This window comes from Chiroxiphia lanceolata, chromosome 18 (assembly GCF_009829145.1).
Source record: "Chiroxiphia lanceolata isolate bChiLan1 chromosome 18, bChiLan1.pri, whole genome shotgun sequence".
In the NCBI taxonomy this organism is placed as follows: Eukaryota; Metazoa; Chordata; class Aves; order Passeriformes; family Pipridae; genus Chiroxiphia; species Chiroxiphia lanceolata.
The window spans coordinates 12,628,005-12,642,843 of NC_045654.1; the positions used below are offsets into that span (position 1 = coordinate 12,628,005).

At 40.3% G+C, this 14,839-nt stretch overlaps 1 protein-coding gene across 4 annotated transcripts in view; it reads right to left on the reverse strand.

Annotated features, from left to right (window-relative positions):
* Positions 1–201: 201 nt before the first annotated feature.
* GALNT9 (polypeptide N-acetylgalactosaminyltransferase 9) overlaps positions 202–14,839 on the reverse strand; it is a 134,104-nt gene continuing 119,466 nt past the window's right edge. For all 4 annotated transcript variants that reach the window (XM_032706032.1, XM_032706029.1, XM_032706030.1 and 1 more), the window contains 3 exons: positions 13,402–13,497; positions 6,333–6,500; positions 202–5,549 (listed from right to left, as the gene is read on the reverse strand). In XM_032706032.1, the coding sequence (XP_032561923.1) occupies positions 5,403–5,549; positions 6,333–6,500; positions 13,402–13,497 (411 nt within the window). In that variant the 3' untranslated portion in view covers positions 202–5,402. The remainder of the gene's footprint in view (positions 5,550–6,332; positions 6,501–13,401; positions 13,498–14,839) is intronic.

Sequence of the window (14,839 nt, forward strand, 5' to 3'; positions counted from 1 at the left end):
CACAGAGCTCATCTGCTTCAGAACAGCTCACAGTCTGCTGTGCTCTTCTCAGAAATGGGCTGACTTCCTTTCAGAACAGATTATGTGCAATGTAAATTTTAAAATGCACATATGCTTTGCTCTTCCCGTTTTCCTTTGTGTGACAACTTTGAATTTTAATACAACTGTCCAAACATACAATGATAAAACATGCAGCTCATGTCAGCAGTAAAATGCATAGTAATTTATTAACTTTTCGAGTGTGAATACAAATTGATTTGATGATGTGCCACACAATGAAAAATTATTCGCAGTCACAACTTGCATTCTAGTTGCTGCATTATTTTTTTTTTCTTAATTAAACATTACAAAGAGTTTGAAAACTGCACAACACTTGTTGGTGGCCAACAGGAAACTGTAATGCTATGAAAAGTAACCAGTGCTTCTACACGTTTTTGAAGAATGTTCTTGATTCAGAAATTAACTTCTTCAAAAGCAGGTTGCCATATATTGCTTCACTGGGTGTTTTTTAAGTAAGCATTCTTGGACAAAGAAACATTTTTTTTTACTTAGGACAACCTCTCAACTCAACACCTTTAGTTACAAGTCATTAATGGTTTCGTCATATAAGTCAATGTATTTGTGAAACCATTCTGAAATCCATTACAATGTACTAAAGTCACTGTATATCTCTCCTTCTAATGTCATTGATGGCTGGGGCATTGTAAAGACACAGCAGAAATCTTCACACAGCACAAGCATCCCACATCTTTATAGGAACACGGAGATTGTTAAGGAAGTATCTGAAACTAATTCATTACATTTTGGAGAAGATGTAAATATTGATGCACTCTGTGCCACATTCACTGATAATTATTAACTGCATAATTTCAGTATTTATTCTTTGAGTTCCCTTAGTTCCCTGGGTGAGCAGATTCCATCTCTGGCAGAATACATTCAGTGCCTTAGTGTTTGAAGAACATCCTGGTTACCACACAGGAAACTATAAATGTGTGATGCACATACTTCAGTAGACCATGGTGCCAGTTAATGTATTTTCCATCTATTCAGTAATTAGAGCTCTCACCTTAAGTCCACTAATGTCACACACAGAAAAAGAATATCAAATTGTATGGCTGGTCTCTTGAACAGCTCTTCCTGATGAAAGCAATACACACATTTATTAAGTTTGGGATTCTTTCCAAAGAGGACATGATATTAAGTTTACTGTGGTGACGTGCAGATCTAGAGACATGTGAAGACCTGATCATTCCTTGGTTTCTGTCCAGCTTGTTACAGACCTTCTAAACTGCAATACCATCTTTGGTCTGTGGCATGACCTCTGCCATGGGCTTTGATCAGCACTAAGAAGCAGGCAGTCAAAACAGCAGCAGCCAGAAATGGAACATCATTGTTAGAGACATCTTCAATCAAGTGAATTCTGACAGTTGTTCTTCCTGCTCAAGCCTTTCACGAAAACCAAAGCTATTTGTGTCCTAACTGGAGGATAATATGCCAAAGTGCCTCTGAACCACAACTTCTATTAAAAGTTCTTCCTACAACCCAACTCACTGGATCCCTAAACAGGCCATAATGTGTTTCTGCACGTCTGTTAATGAACCATCTCAAATGAATCCTGGATGCTGAAGGAATTACATGCTGTGTAATTGATCTAAAGAACAGATTAGGACTGCTGCTATTTCATTAAATCTTATTAGCTCTGGCTTAAGTACTTAAAATTGCAGCTGTCCTGTGTCAGACAGATTACACCCCTTGTCACATGGCAAGTGAGATTTTCATCTACTATACCATCCTTTTTTAAAAAGGAGCAAGCTGATGAAAAGGAATATAAATACAGGACTGTGAAAGCCTCACCTTCAGACACACTGAGCCCCAAATTATTCACTGAAATGAGACAGATAGCTCAACAAATTCCAATATGTATGAAGACCTGTTGTTTTGTTTCCATGTTTTGGTTTTAGATCACTTCTATGGAACCTGAGTTTAGCTTTTTGGATGTGGAAGGGCCCTGAAGAGTTCTCATGGGTGAGCACAACACAGATCTTAAACAATTGCAAGGGAATCCCTTGGGTCCTCCCAAAACACCTTCTTTAGTTCTTTTTCTCTTAGTTGCTTCCACTGGAGGTTACTGTTCCTCAGGAACCAGGGAGCCAGCAAAACTAGAGGAAAATTCTGGCTGAGGAACAAAGAGCTTTAATCAAGCCAAAAATAAAATCCAGCTTGGAAAACAGTTTATAGCTCTCAAAGGAGGGAGGGGTTTTTTTACCACAGGACTCAAGCTAAATTTTAGGGACCCTGACATGCTCAGAAAAGTCTATTTTTACTGCTTTGCCTTTGACAACAATGTGCTAGGCTTGATGTTCTTTCTCACCTTCTATTCTTCTGTCCCATGACCTAGTATTTAGCTCCATAATCTCCCAAATCAAACAAAATAGCAAATGAAGACTTTGATCTGAATTTTCTCTACAAGGCATATTGCACTACATTAAATACTTTTCAATATCTAGAACTGCTGCACTGTGGGAAACAAGACTGAAAATCTGCACAACATTAAGCAGGATTTCAGATAATACTAAGGGGTAAAATATTGACAAAAGAACCATAGACTTTGGTTAAAACAGATAATACTCAAGGCTTTTTTTATTATTATTCCTTTCATGAGAGAATATTTAAGACCCTCTCACATGCAGAGTCACCATGTTAATACCACAGCCAAAGCAGTGGTTCATACAGATAAAGACTAAAGTAAAAATAATCCAACAGATGTGCTTTGGAAATATAAGAAATTATTTCAGCAAATCTTAAAAAAACGACAATCACAGAAAATACTGACTCCACCTTTAAGAGTTATCTGAATTTTTTTATATTAGTCTGTAAATCTCAGAGCCACTTATCTATCACAAAAACCTGCTTTCCTTCTTCTACCCTAACTCTAAGAGTTAGGCATTTACTAGTCACATTGATATATAATTACTTTCAACTTCCAGCCTTGTTCATATAATATAGTTGGCACTTACTCACTGGGAAGACTAAAAATGGTGTGAATGACCTGTTACTCCCCAAAAAGCTCACCTGGTAAAATCATCTTTCCCTTCTTTTGCCTTCTCACCTCCCTCAAGGAGCAAAACTCCATCAGAGCAAACAAAAGGAGAATACAGCCTTCATATAATTTAAAATGGGGAAACTGTGTCTGGACAGAAGAGGAGAAGTCACTTGCAAACACACTCCTGTGCAAAGCTTTCAACAGCTGCTCCATGGACGGTAACTGCAATTTTAAATTGTCTACAGTCAACATAAGGAGGTTAAATGCAGGGCAGCTGTTCCTAATCTATATTTAGCCTGAAGCTTCCTACCTGGTTCAGACCTGCAGGAAGGCTTGAATACTGAGATTGTCCGTGATTTTATACCATATTCCTTGATTTATTAAAGATGCTATTCTCCCTGCAGGTCTTATTACACTGTTCAAAAGGTTGTGTTCAACTAACCGTAAACACGGAGTTTGAAGCATTTTTATATCTAGAATCTCACCCAGAATTATTCTTTTATATATATTCATGTGTAACCAGGCCCACACGACATAAATAGAGATCAGCAGTTAGCCACAAATAAACTCCAGGAGAACTGGCTTTGTGCTGCATCTTGCACGCTGTGTTTCAGAAATAAAATCAGGGCAAAATACAGGGATATGCTTTCCACCTACTAACCAAGAGTTGACAAGAGCTGATGGATTTTGCATGTTAAAAGTAAATATTTTATTACATATCGTGCCCTTGAAAAATTAACTTTGTTTCCATTCGATTTTGTTCAGCATGCCTTGAAATAGGGATGGCAAAAGCTATTCAAGGAACAGATCACCCAGACTCACGGCACCGCAGTGACTGCAATTACCTGGCTCAGGAAAAACAAAGCAATTTTGTTTTTTAAAGTTCTATAAAATATTAAACAGCGAAATTAAGAGATCCCATCTGTGTCTCTCCTTCACGTATGACTGAATCTGCTGTACTGAAAATCTGCACTGAAAATCTGCCTGACGTGGACCCACAGCCAAAACCCGCTGATGTCGACAGTGCCCATCAGCTCTGACAGCCTTTGGGGTAAGACCTTGTCACTGCTCTGGCTACCTGTGCACACATCCTGCAGGAACCACTGGACACATCATTAAATTCAGGTTCACAAAGATGCTGTCAATGGGTCAACTAGAGTAAAATATTCATATTTCAGAGTAATGGTATTTATATACGCTCCCTACCTGCTGCTCTAATTTGCCTTCTTATCGCTGGGTTTGTGTTTGTTTTTCAAATACTGGAAAGCCTTTGCTGGCTTGCTCAGGAACCTTGTCCAGACGGTGCTCACAAAGTGTGTTTGCTCACATTTGACATTTCCACAGGATGGGGAACAAACCGGAAGATTCAAGTTTTTAAATTCCACGGGTGGCACCGAAGCCGCTCGACTCATTTTTGGAAGTAGTGACTATCCAGCACAGCAGGGCACCTGCATGCACAGCATGGCAGGAGGGGAACCTCACACTCACCTGCTCGGGGCTTGGGGGCCAACAGAGGCCTCTTGAAATCCATCCCTCCAGCAGGACATTTACTGCCTCGGAAGAGTTAAATATGCAAGTGCTATATTGTGATGCCTTCACAGCCAACAAATGTAGAACGTGGCAATATAACGGAGCGTGTGGCTATTTTACCTATTCAACATTTACCTGTGTCTATCTAGAAGAGGTCTCTAAAAATGCTGCTTTTCAGCAGCTTGAAGGTTGAGAACCACCTGTAAACATTTGCGGAACAGTCTCTCTCTAGAAACAGAGACTCCTAAACAATCAACCTCGAAATGCATCATATATTATATTATATTTCCAGTGTTATTTACAGATCTTCTTGTTTAGTACACTGAACCAGACATGCTGAAAAGGTAGGATTTTTCCAGTCCTCTTTTATACGAAGTACAATAAAAAAGGCACATGATTATTCACCATAGGAGTTGTGCACCAGTCAAAAAACTTAAAGCTAAAAAGCTACCCATCAGAGAACTCTCTTTATGAGGCAGTATTGGGATCTCTCCCTTGAACTCATCACAGAAAGATCTGTCTGTTAATTCCTCTAGGAGAGCTTAAGGAATCCGCTTCCCTGTCATGTTCTGATCTTCACAAGATTTCCAAATCAACAGAAAACTCTTGTTAAGCTTCCCACATCATCTACTGGAGCAAGGAAGAGTCAAACAGGGCATGTGTGTGTCTGCTTTTTGTTCTCCTTCTTTCTTTCCTTTGAATGCCCGACTGAGGAGGACTCTGGAGAGCCAAGACCTGTTCAAACGAATTTGCTTTAAGACAAATGCCTTGCAAGGTATGGCACACTGAGCAAGGGACAACAGCAGGAGGGGCAGCCCAGCCCCAGCAGTCAGTGTCTGCCGTGTTTTATCCAGTTCCTAATCATCCATTTCTGCCCCGAGCACCTCTGTACAACCAATCTGAGCCCAAAATTTGCATCCTTCGACATTTCCACTTCTAGACAACGGCCAGTGTCTCTGCTGATGATTGGGCCATTCTGGAAAAAAAAATAGATTAAAAAAAAGGATTAGAAGAAGGAACAGGGAAGGTGAAAAGTCTAGAAGAAAAACAGTGCTAGATCTGCAAATCTGTAGAAAGCACAATAAAATGCCTGGAGATTTCCATATATATCAAGTGATAAAAGCCCTTAGAAAGTGCTAGAAATTCCTAGGAGAAGCTAGCTAATACATATAAAGTACCAAAACAACTTGGTAATTCTAGATTTAAGAATTCATTGGACAAATACTCCCCAAATTACTAGAAAATCTCTAAAAAACACTAGGGAATCCCTACAGAGCTCAAGATACAGGAAATCCCAGAAACTGTAATAGTGCTTTTGAAAGTCCTAAAAAGTATTTGAAAACTCCAGATCTAAAAGTTTCTGGAAAGGTGCCAGAAAAAGTTTTAGAAACAAAAATTCCTAGACACTTAAAAAAAAAAAATAAAAAATTACAAGCGCCATCTTGACGATCAGAACAGAAACTGAGACTATTCCAATCCAGGATAACTAAAAATTCCCGGAAAGCATACTCCAAAATTCCTCCTCCTAATAAAAGAATTCCTAGGAATAATAATAATGATAATAATAATAATAATAATGGTGATGATAATAATAATAATAATAACATTCCTGGGTAGCACATGAACTATGGAAAACATATTTAACTATTTCTAAAAGGCATATGGGGGAATTCCTAGTACAGTCCTCTAAAGACCTTGTTTTTCATTGAATATCCTCTAAAACATAATTCTCTGCAAGGCTCCCTGAGCTCTTCCATACCTGTGTGAAATCCCAGAACCTCTGTGCTGGCCTCAGGACATCTTCACACTTCTTCAGGGTGGGTGTCCTGCCCTTCCCATCGTCAACCAGGCATTTGGAGTCGGGCAGGAAGGCGGTGGAGCCCAAGGGCCCCAACTGCAGGACCCCCTCGGAACTGTACCGGACCAGCTGGGGGAGAAAGGAAAGTCAGAGGTGATGAGGAGCCCTTTGTCCTGCTGCACGTGGGGTCTGTCCCCACCTGGGGCAAAGCTTGGGAGCCCTGTTTAACCAACAGGGTCTCACCTAGAACACAGCATTCCCCTCCTTTCACTTCACACCTCTGCTCCCCCACCGTTCCCTGCCCACTGTTTCGCTGTGAAAAGGGCAATCAAGAGAGTGAAGTAATCAATATGTAAATCATGCCCACTCAGCAGGAGCTGATTTAACAAGGACACGATGTCAATTTTGCAGTGCAGTTTGTCCTTAAGAGCTCTGTTAGAAGGCTATGGAGAGCAACAAGTCTAATTAGTTTTTTGTAAATAAACGTCACCGAAAAAAATCCCACCACGCAACCAGGATCCAAAAATATGAGGGGGGGGAAAGAAATCACGGGGGAAATGGCAGCAAATTTGCTAACATATGCTTCAGGCCTACATAATAAAGAATGACACTCTGATATTTCAGTTTACTGTGAAGCACATTAAAGCAAAAATGCACGATGCTGATTTGGCAGCAGGCCAATATGTCAAATCAGACTTATCTACTTCTCACTTCTGTGTTTAAATGCAGAGTCATTAAACCAGCACAGTATTTTGCCCTTCTCACTGTAGAAGTGCAGCACTCAGGTGCCAGAAGACTGCAAAGTGGAGTCAGCCACGTGGCTTGTGTGCTGTGAGTCTGGATGCTGCGGGGTGAAGATCTGAGCCACCACAGAAATGCAATTACCACCCAGGAAATTCGCTGCCTGTCTGATCTTATTGCTGTTATAGGGCTGAAATTACTTAACAAGAAAGGGAAGGAAGGTCAGCAGTGCCTGCCATTTATTGGATGCCACTGACCACTGGGTGAGATATCATTAAGAGTCAATCAAAAAACCTCAAATTAGAGTCCAGCTTTCTACCGCCATCCTTATTAACCTCAGAAGAATCACGCTGTGAATAATCATTTCTTGCTGGTGGTAAAAAGAGCATGGTCTACTTGCTCCCAGACCAGATGCTCTTTGACATAGTGTGTGTTCATTTTCCCACCTGCCACTTCTGTTCAGAGCAGCCACGTGAAGCAGCGAGTTAGAACTGAGCCTACATCAGAGAAAGCAAAAAGGATAAAGGATAACCACATGAGGATGCTCCATGTGAACAGTGCCATTGTCAAGGCACTGTCTGTACACACTAAAGCAAGACACTTTATGGGTTTTATTTCACTGTAAGGTTAGGAGGGACATATGTAAAAGAAGCTCGAGCAAGCAAAGTAATTCAAAATATGAACGGACCGTCAGGTCAGACAAATTAACTTTCTTTTTTCACATATAAAGGAGCTGGGGAAAAAAAAAACAAAACAGCCACAAAACTTCCTTTTTTTTTTTAAAAAAAAAGTAAAACCTGTCTGTGTATTTAATGGGTTCTCAGCAGAGTTCAAATGAACTGCAGGTATGGCTGAAACACTGAGCACAAAATGTGTTCATCTTCCAGTCTTTACTGTCTTTCTCCAGTCCCAAAATACCACCCAGCAACCTTGTTGGCTTTGCCTTTTCTAGATAATCAGAACCACTGTTTATAATTGGCCACAGGTTCTGCAGCACAGGACCAGTTTTCCCTGTGGTTTAAGAGGAGCAGCGTTTTCTGTACTGGCATTAAAACAGTCTCAAATATTCTTTGTCTTCAGAATCTCAACAGCCAGAATTGCACCAGCTTTGCATCACAGTAGCCACGTTCTTAGGAAAGACTTTGTTATACAGCAGCCTGTCAAAGCAGAAGACACCAGTTTTGCTCAGGCTTTAGAAGTGGAAGGTACATTATCCCTGTTATAAACCATCCCCAGTATTGAAAGTGGCAGCTGTGTTACAGCTCGACAGGGTCAGAGATGGCTCCGTGCAGGAAGCTGCTGCCTATACAACGACCAGACAAATGGAACAGCATGGGCTTAATTTTCCTGAATCTGTACTTTCTATCAAGTTTTTATGGCTACTCCAACAGTCATAAAAACTTAGGCTTATCCTGCAATGAAACAGAATTCTAAAAAAAACACCCCCAAACAATTATCTCAGTTTAGACCATATCACATAGTAAAGTTTTAGTGCCTGCTTCTGCAAAATCAGAGGAGAAATTCAGGTTCAAGAAACTGCTATATGATTAATAACATCTCCCTCCAAAGACTTCATATCTTAACTTCCTAGAGACAACAAAAACTATGAAAATAAAACAAGCATTAAAATAAGTTGCTTATTACTGTAGACTAGAAAGCAGGAACTGGGATACAGTCAATGAAATGAGAAAATTACACCTGCTGTGTTCAAACTTGGTCCTAAGTGTCACTACCATACAAAGAAACAACCTCTGAATTCCTGTTAGAATTGTGGATATGATACATCATGCCAAACAGCCAAAATCAAATAACAAAATCCCCTTTATTAAGGAATATTAAATCCTAGTCATTTTAAAAAAAAACTTAGTGCAGGTTCTGATGGGCTGAGATCATTAGGTATCCACACATTCCCACTGCAAGCTGCAGAACAGAAACAGTTTTATACATCACATGGGGATGGACCTTGGCTCAGTTTTTTATCTGAGAAGAGCTGAAGGATCCACATCAATGACACTGAAGCCAAGTGCTCTGTTACATACTCAAGATCTGATCCTGATACCATCTGCTGTACTGATGAGGAGACAAGAGAGTTTTCCCTTCAGCATTCAGAAATCTGAGCAGAATACAAAAGATGTCAAAGGTTGTTTATCAAACCACCTCACCTGGTTTAAAAATAGTGAGTGCTGCTGCCTGTGGAACGTGATCCTCCAAGAACATCAGTGGAGGAAGCAAATGGCAGCTTTCACCTGAAGGATTTGACTTACAAAAAATCCATTCCTGCTAATTCACAGTCAAGTGAAAAAAGCACAGAATGATTACAGATAACTGTTTGCAGGAAACAGTTACATGGAGGGGCCCGGTAGAGTTCAACACTAAATTTAACCTCTCTCTCCCACTCTTGTTCTCCAAGCAAAAGGAAATCTTTAATGATCCTTCAGTCCTGCAGGTTAAGGCAAGCTGAAAGCTGACACAGAGAGTGAAACAGCGAGCTATACAGGAATCCCAAACACCCAGTGCCTCCAGGATACTTGTCACCACAAGACACAACAAATCACAAGTTACCAAATTTCCATGTTTGCTCCAGAATCTCACCCACTGCTTCCTGCAAGTGAAGAAACTACCTGTTCACGCTGCCCTGCATGCAAAGCTGGGAAGCCACACAGCTCTGCCAAGCAAGATGTTAAATATCTGCCTTCTAGCAACAGTTTAAGTAGAGCCTTTCATCTCCTCTCATCCCATCTGTTTGCATAGCTGCGAGCTCCAGGAATCCCAACATCGAGCTCTCCCTTCCTTCTGCTTGATCCCAGCGTGGGCAGTTCTTGCTCTCACAGCTGCAGTGCCTCCTCTTTCTCCCTCTGTGAAAGGGAAGGCAGGAGGCTGGAGGAGGCTGTTTCACCCTGGCCCTTCTGTCCCAGGATGCCATTTTATTCAGTTCTCCTCTCCTTTCACACACCATATAATCAGCTCCACAGCTTTCCACACAGACTCTGAGACAGTGAGCATTTCCTCTGTGAAAGTGCTCTCAGAGGGTCCTGCAAAACCTGCATGTCTTAGAGCCATTCTAAGAAGCTTTCAGAGCAGCATATTCCATTTTTGGGGGGTTGTATCTGCCCCCACAACCCCATCCTTTTTTGTTTGTTTGTTTTTAATTTGTTTTACAACAAAAGGGTATCATGTAAGTCTATAGAACCACTGAGCTTTGCAGATGATTGAACAAGGGAGGACACATGCAGAGGCAAGGCAGTTCAAGACCCCAAATATATTCCTTTCTTACTAATCTTCTGTAGCCCTGGACTGTTTCTCCCAGCTGTATTTGCAAACAGTTTTGTCCTGAAAGTGATTAGACTCAAACTTCAGATCCAATGAACACATATAAAAAGGACACTACTCTTCTGTAAAAAGAGTTTTCAAATCAACTTGGACTGATGCAAAACCTCATCTGGATACCCCTGGCTGTTAGCTTACACTGCCTTAGCTCAAGTCAAATTCATCAAACCAAATTGATGTAAACTCAGGCTAAATGCATTCCAGAGCATCCATAAAAGACTTTGTCCCCGTCTGGATAAAGAAATTTAAAAGCTGATGTCACTGACAAGACGTGATTTATCGTGGTGAGAACTGATCTTGGAATACACACAGGGAAAAGCAGTTTGCTCATGGAGAAGAGTGGTTTTAGTTTGCCATTGTCATGCAGGACAACATCATTCAGAGGTGTGCAATACCCAAGGGAAACAGAAGGGCAAGAAGTAGAAGAAAAGAAAATTTTATCCCAGATGAACAGTAATCTTCCTCCTAACTCAGTTCTCTTTAACCACTCGCCTGACTCGTGTTGTTTCAGTGGAACCATGTGTACCCTAAAATCACTGGCAATCTGCTTGTCAGAACTGAGGAGTATGAAAAGCAAACAAGGCTGTAGCTGCATGGGGGGATTCTTTCACTTCAGTAGGACACAGGAAGCACCAGTGATAACCCAACTGGGAAAACGAGTTCCATATTTATATTAATTTATATTCAGTAGGCGTGTACAAATAACCCAAATCTCGACTCAGCAGGGGTATTTTATGCCCTGTGCTTGAGATGAAAAATGTCAGAAATGGAAAGCTAAATGCAGCAGACAACTATGCTCACCCAGGCTGATTAGAAGAGGGGCTCTAAAAATGTTTATTTAATATATTAAAACACTTGCTGTCAACACCTTTCATGCAATGTGCTTGAATATCCTTGATTAGGGTTTGTGCAGCTGTGGTTCTCACACTGAATTAATTTTGTAAATTGTGGTGAGATGATAGAAGTTTTCCAGCTGTGTAATCATTAATTAACTTGGCTGCATTTGAGTGGCTCCAACCCATGCTTGTCTGTGAAATACTCAGATAAACCATCACCTTTGCCTTTGCTTGGTGTTTCTTGCAGAATGAAAACTTTTTTCCTGTTGGTTTGTTTTTTTTTTTCATTTGTTTGTTTTAAAGGGAAATGGAAACTGCTGCAGGATGATTTGGCAGATTAACTTTTTGACTTCCCCATACTCTGATAGTTCTTAGACACGGGGGATGCTTTGGATTGCAAGGGTTTGGGAAGACTGACTTTCTCTTTTTACGTGTTTATACAGTGCTAGTAACAAAAGGGCTCTAGCCTGTGGCTTCAAGGTAAAGTCTAAAATCAGCTTTTCAGGCTTTTCCAGAAAATTTCACAGAGACAGGAACCTGGAGACCTGCAGCAGAAATGAGCCAGCAGTGATTTAACTGTCACTATCCAACTTCAAACTCCTGGGCAGTAAATACTTTGTGTATTATTATTTGCACTTGAGAATATCTGCCCTGGGTCTAGTCTAGGACCCAAAATCCAAAAGCCATAATCTACTGGGCAATGTATTCATATCTTACTAACAGGAAAATTGCTTGATCCTTAATGGATAAAATTGGTCAGAGTTGGCTGCTGGGAGGTGAGCTCCCTTATTCCCCAAAATTATCAAGAGTTATTCAGGAGAAGGTGGGCATATCATCCTTCCTTTCAAATAAATTCACAGTAACTTATACCCTCATCTATTTTCTTTCTAGAAGTCAAAGCATATTCTATGAAACAGAAGTCATGGAGGAAAACAAGTAGGTTAAGAACTTAAATTGCAGAACAAATTGCAATCAGAACCATTTATTTCATTACTCTTCTAAGTGGTAGCACACTGACAGAGATGAGATGTTGCTAAGGGACTTTCTGGAAGGACTTAAATTTGCAGCTTTCTGGTCAGAATTAGAATGGAGCAAGAGAGTAAAGTCTCTCTGAGTGCCCTGACACCTCTAACAAGAGTCTTCTTGAAAAGGTAATTTACATCTAATTAAGCAATGCTATTTTGTTACCTCACTCAAAGGCTGCTCCTTCCACCTCTACTAGGAGAGTGTCAGTCAAATATTCCATAATGATCCTGCCAAAGGTGGACATTTTGTCAGCAGGAATTACTGTCTGTCTCGCTTTGCTTCCACGGTGATGTACGAGCCAGGACTCCAAATCAATATATGTATCACTGAACTTTGGATAATTGTTAAGTCTGATAAGGTCAGAGTTTATTTACACAGGAGAATGTTCATTAACATAGTTTTGATTCAGATGGTACTTCAAAAGAAACTAGAATTACATTTCAGAAGCAGCTCAAGTCCTGGATTTAAATAATATCCAATTTATATTTAAAAAAACAAGTGAAATCACTGCCAGTATGGAAAGAAGAAATGTCATTTGAAAATCTTCAGACATCTGTAAGAAAATAATAATATGCACAGGGACTGACAACAAAAAAGAAATCTCCTGTTTTAGAAAAGTCTTAACTTAGGGGATATTCTTACCTCCCTTTGATGTTGATGTTAAATATGTGCTTAACTTTTTGCCTACCCGGGGAATCACACCAGCAGCTTGCTAAATAATTTCTCTCTAGGAGCCTATTGGACCAAGGAACAGTTGATTTAGAGAGGTACCATTCCTAGAGCAAGTCCTGTCATAACAAGAAGAGCTGCTCGCTCACACAAACCACCTAAATTAATTCATCTTCAATGGATTCCTGTTATTTAAACAAATTAACACGATTCTTCTCTTTTCCTAATTGGCCTCTTCAGTGTATAGATTCACGTGCTGAGCAACCTTGGAAAGGGCACCCAAAAAGACTGGAGTAAAGCCAGGTATTTGCCTTTGCAACTCAGGAATGTGCTGCCAAACTCAACTCAAATGCACCAAATGACCTTTTGTTTCTTCTGAAAATTCTTTAAGTTAAAGTTTTCTCGCTGATGATGGGATTTGAACCACTTACCTGAGAGGACATTCCATGGCATGGATACAGGATTGCTTTGTCATCCTCTTCTGCTCCCTGGTCCAAGCAGTAGCCACTGGCTTTGCTGTTCCTCACCTGGAACCAGAGCAGAACAAACCCAGCTGGGTCAGAAACCAACCCCTGTGATCCAAGTCCCATCCAGCCAAATCTCAGCTGTGCTACCCCATCGACACAAGCAGCGTGTAAAACTGCCCTCTGAGAAACACATGCTTATTCTTCAGACAGGACAAGATGCCAACAGTGAATCTGCTCCAGGAAAAGACATTATTTGGACAACCCGCTGTCTTCACAGACCTCGGGTCAGAGTTGTATTTTCAGCAATTACTCAAGGATCAAAACGTCACAAAATTCACTCTGACCCAGGTCAAATTTTGCTCCAAATTACTCTTGTGTAAACATAAATTTTGACCCTGTTTTGTTGAGTACGTGACTTAACAAACAGCATAGGAACAACTCAGGTGTTGTGTCTTCCTATCCCTTATATAAAACCAGAAAAGCATGTGAAAAAAATATTATTTCAACTGAGAATACAGTACATTGTTATGTACAGGAGTGACATAAAGCACATTGAATGGAAGGGTACAGAGATCCAGTGAAGTAAAAAAATTCCTGCACCTCCCCAGAAAAGGAGAATTTACAAGTCTATAAAAACTGGGATGGAGCTCTTGTGAAAACCCAGGCCTTTCTCTTGAGACTAGAAGTATTACACACATATTTTGGACATAGAAAAATTTTACAGGTATCATAAACAAGAAGTTATTTAGACAGACACTTTGGAAGAGTCAACAGGCCAGTTTTGGTTTAGATTGTGAAGTATCTCTCTGGCCACCCCCATAATATAGAAACAGCTGCTGCACAAGATGTCAGAGAAAATCTGTAAATAATCCTTTATATCACAGAATACAAGCAGACCAGGGAATCCAATTGGACAAGGGGGATCACCAACAACTAAATTTCAGGAGGTTTATTTTATGACTCAGGCACTGTAAAGGCTAAAGAAGATGAAGACAGCTTTATGACACGGCTTTAAAAATGTGAATTGAGTCACTAGGAAATATATTTTTACTACTGTTTCAACCTGTTTCACATCTACTCAATACATCTATTTTCCTTTAAACTCACTAAAATCCAGACACCTTTTCCTCCAGGATAATAACCAGAGGAGAAGATATTTAATAACAAGCCTAATGCCATTTAGGATGAAGCCTTAAGTTTTTTCATTATGGGCACATAAGACTGAAAGGGACTTGTGCCAGTTTATACCAGCTAAATAGCTTGTGTGGCTCCATTTTATTAAAAATGTTAATGAATTTCAGATATCTGCATCACTGAGCGTTCTGTTTGACTCAAGAACCTTCTATGCAACCGCTCAGGAGAAACAAACTTCATTTCAGGGCCCAGCTTGCTCAGTGTCTGC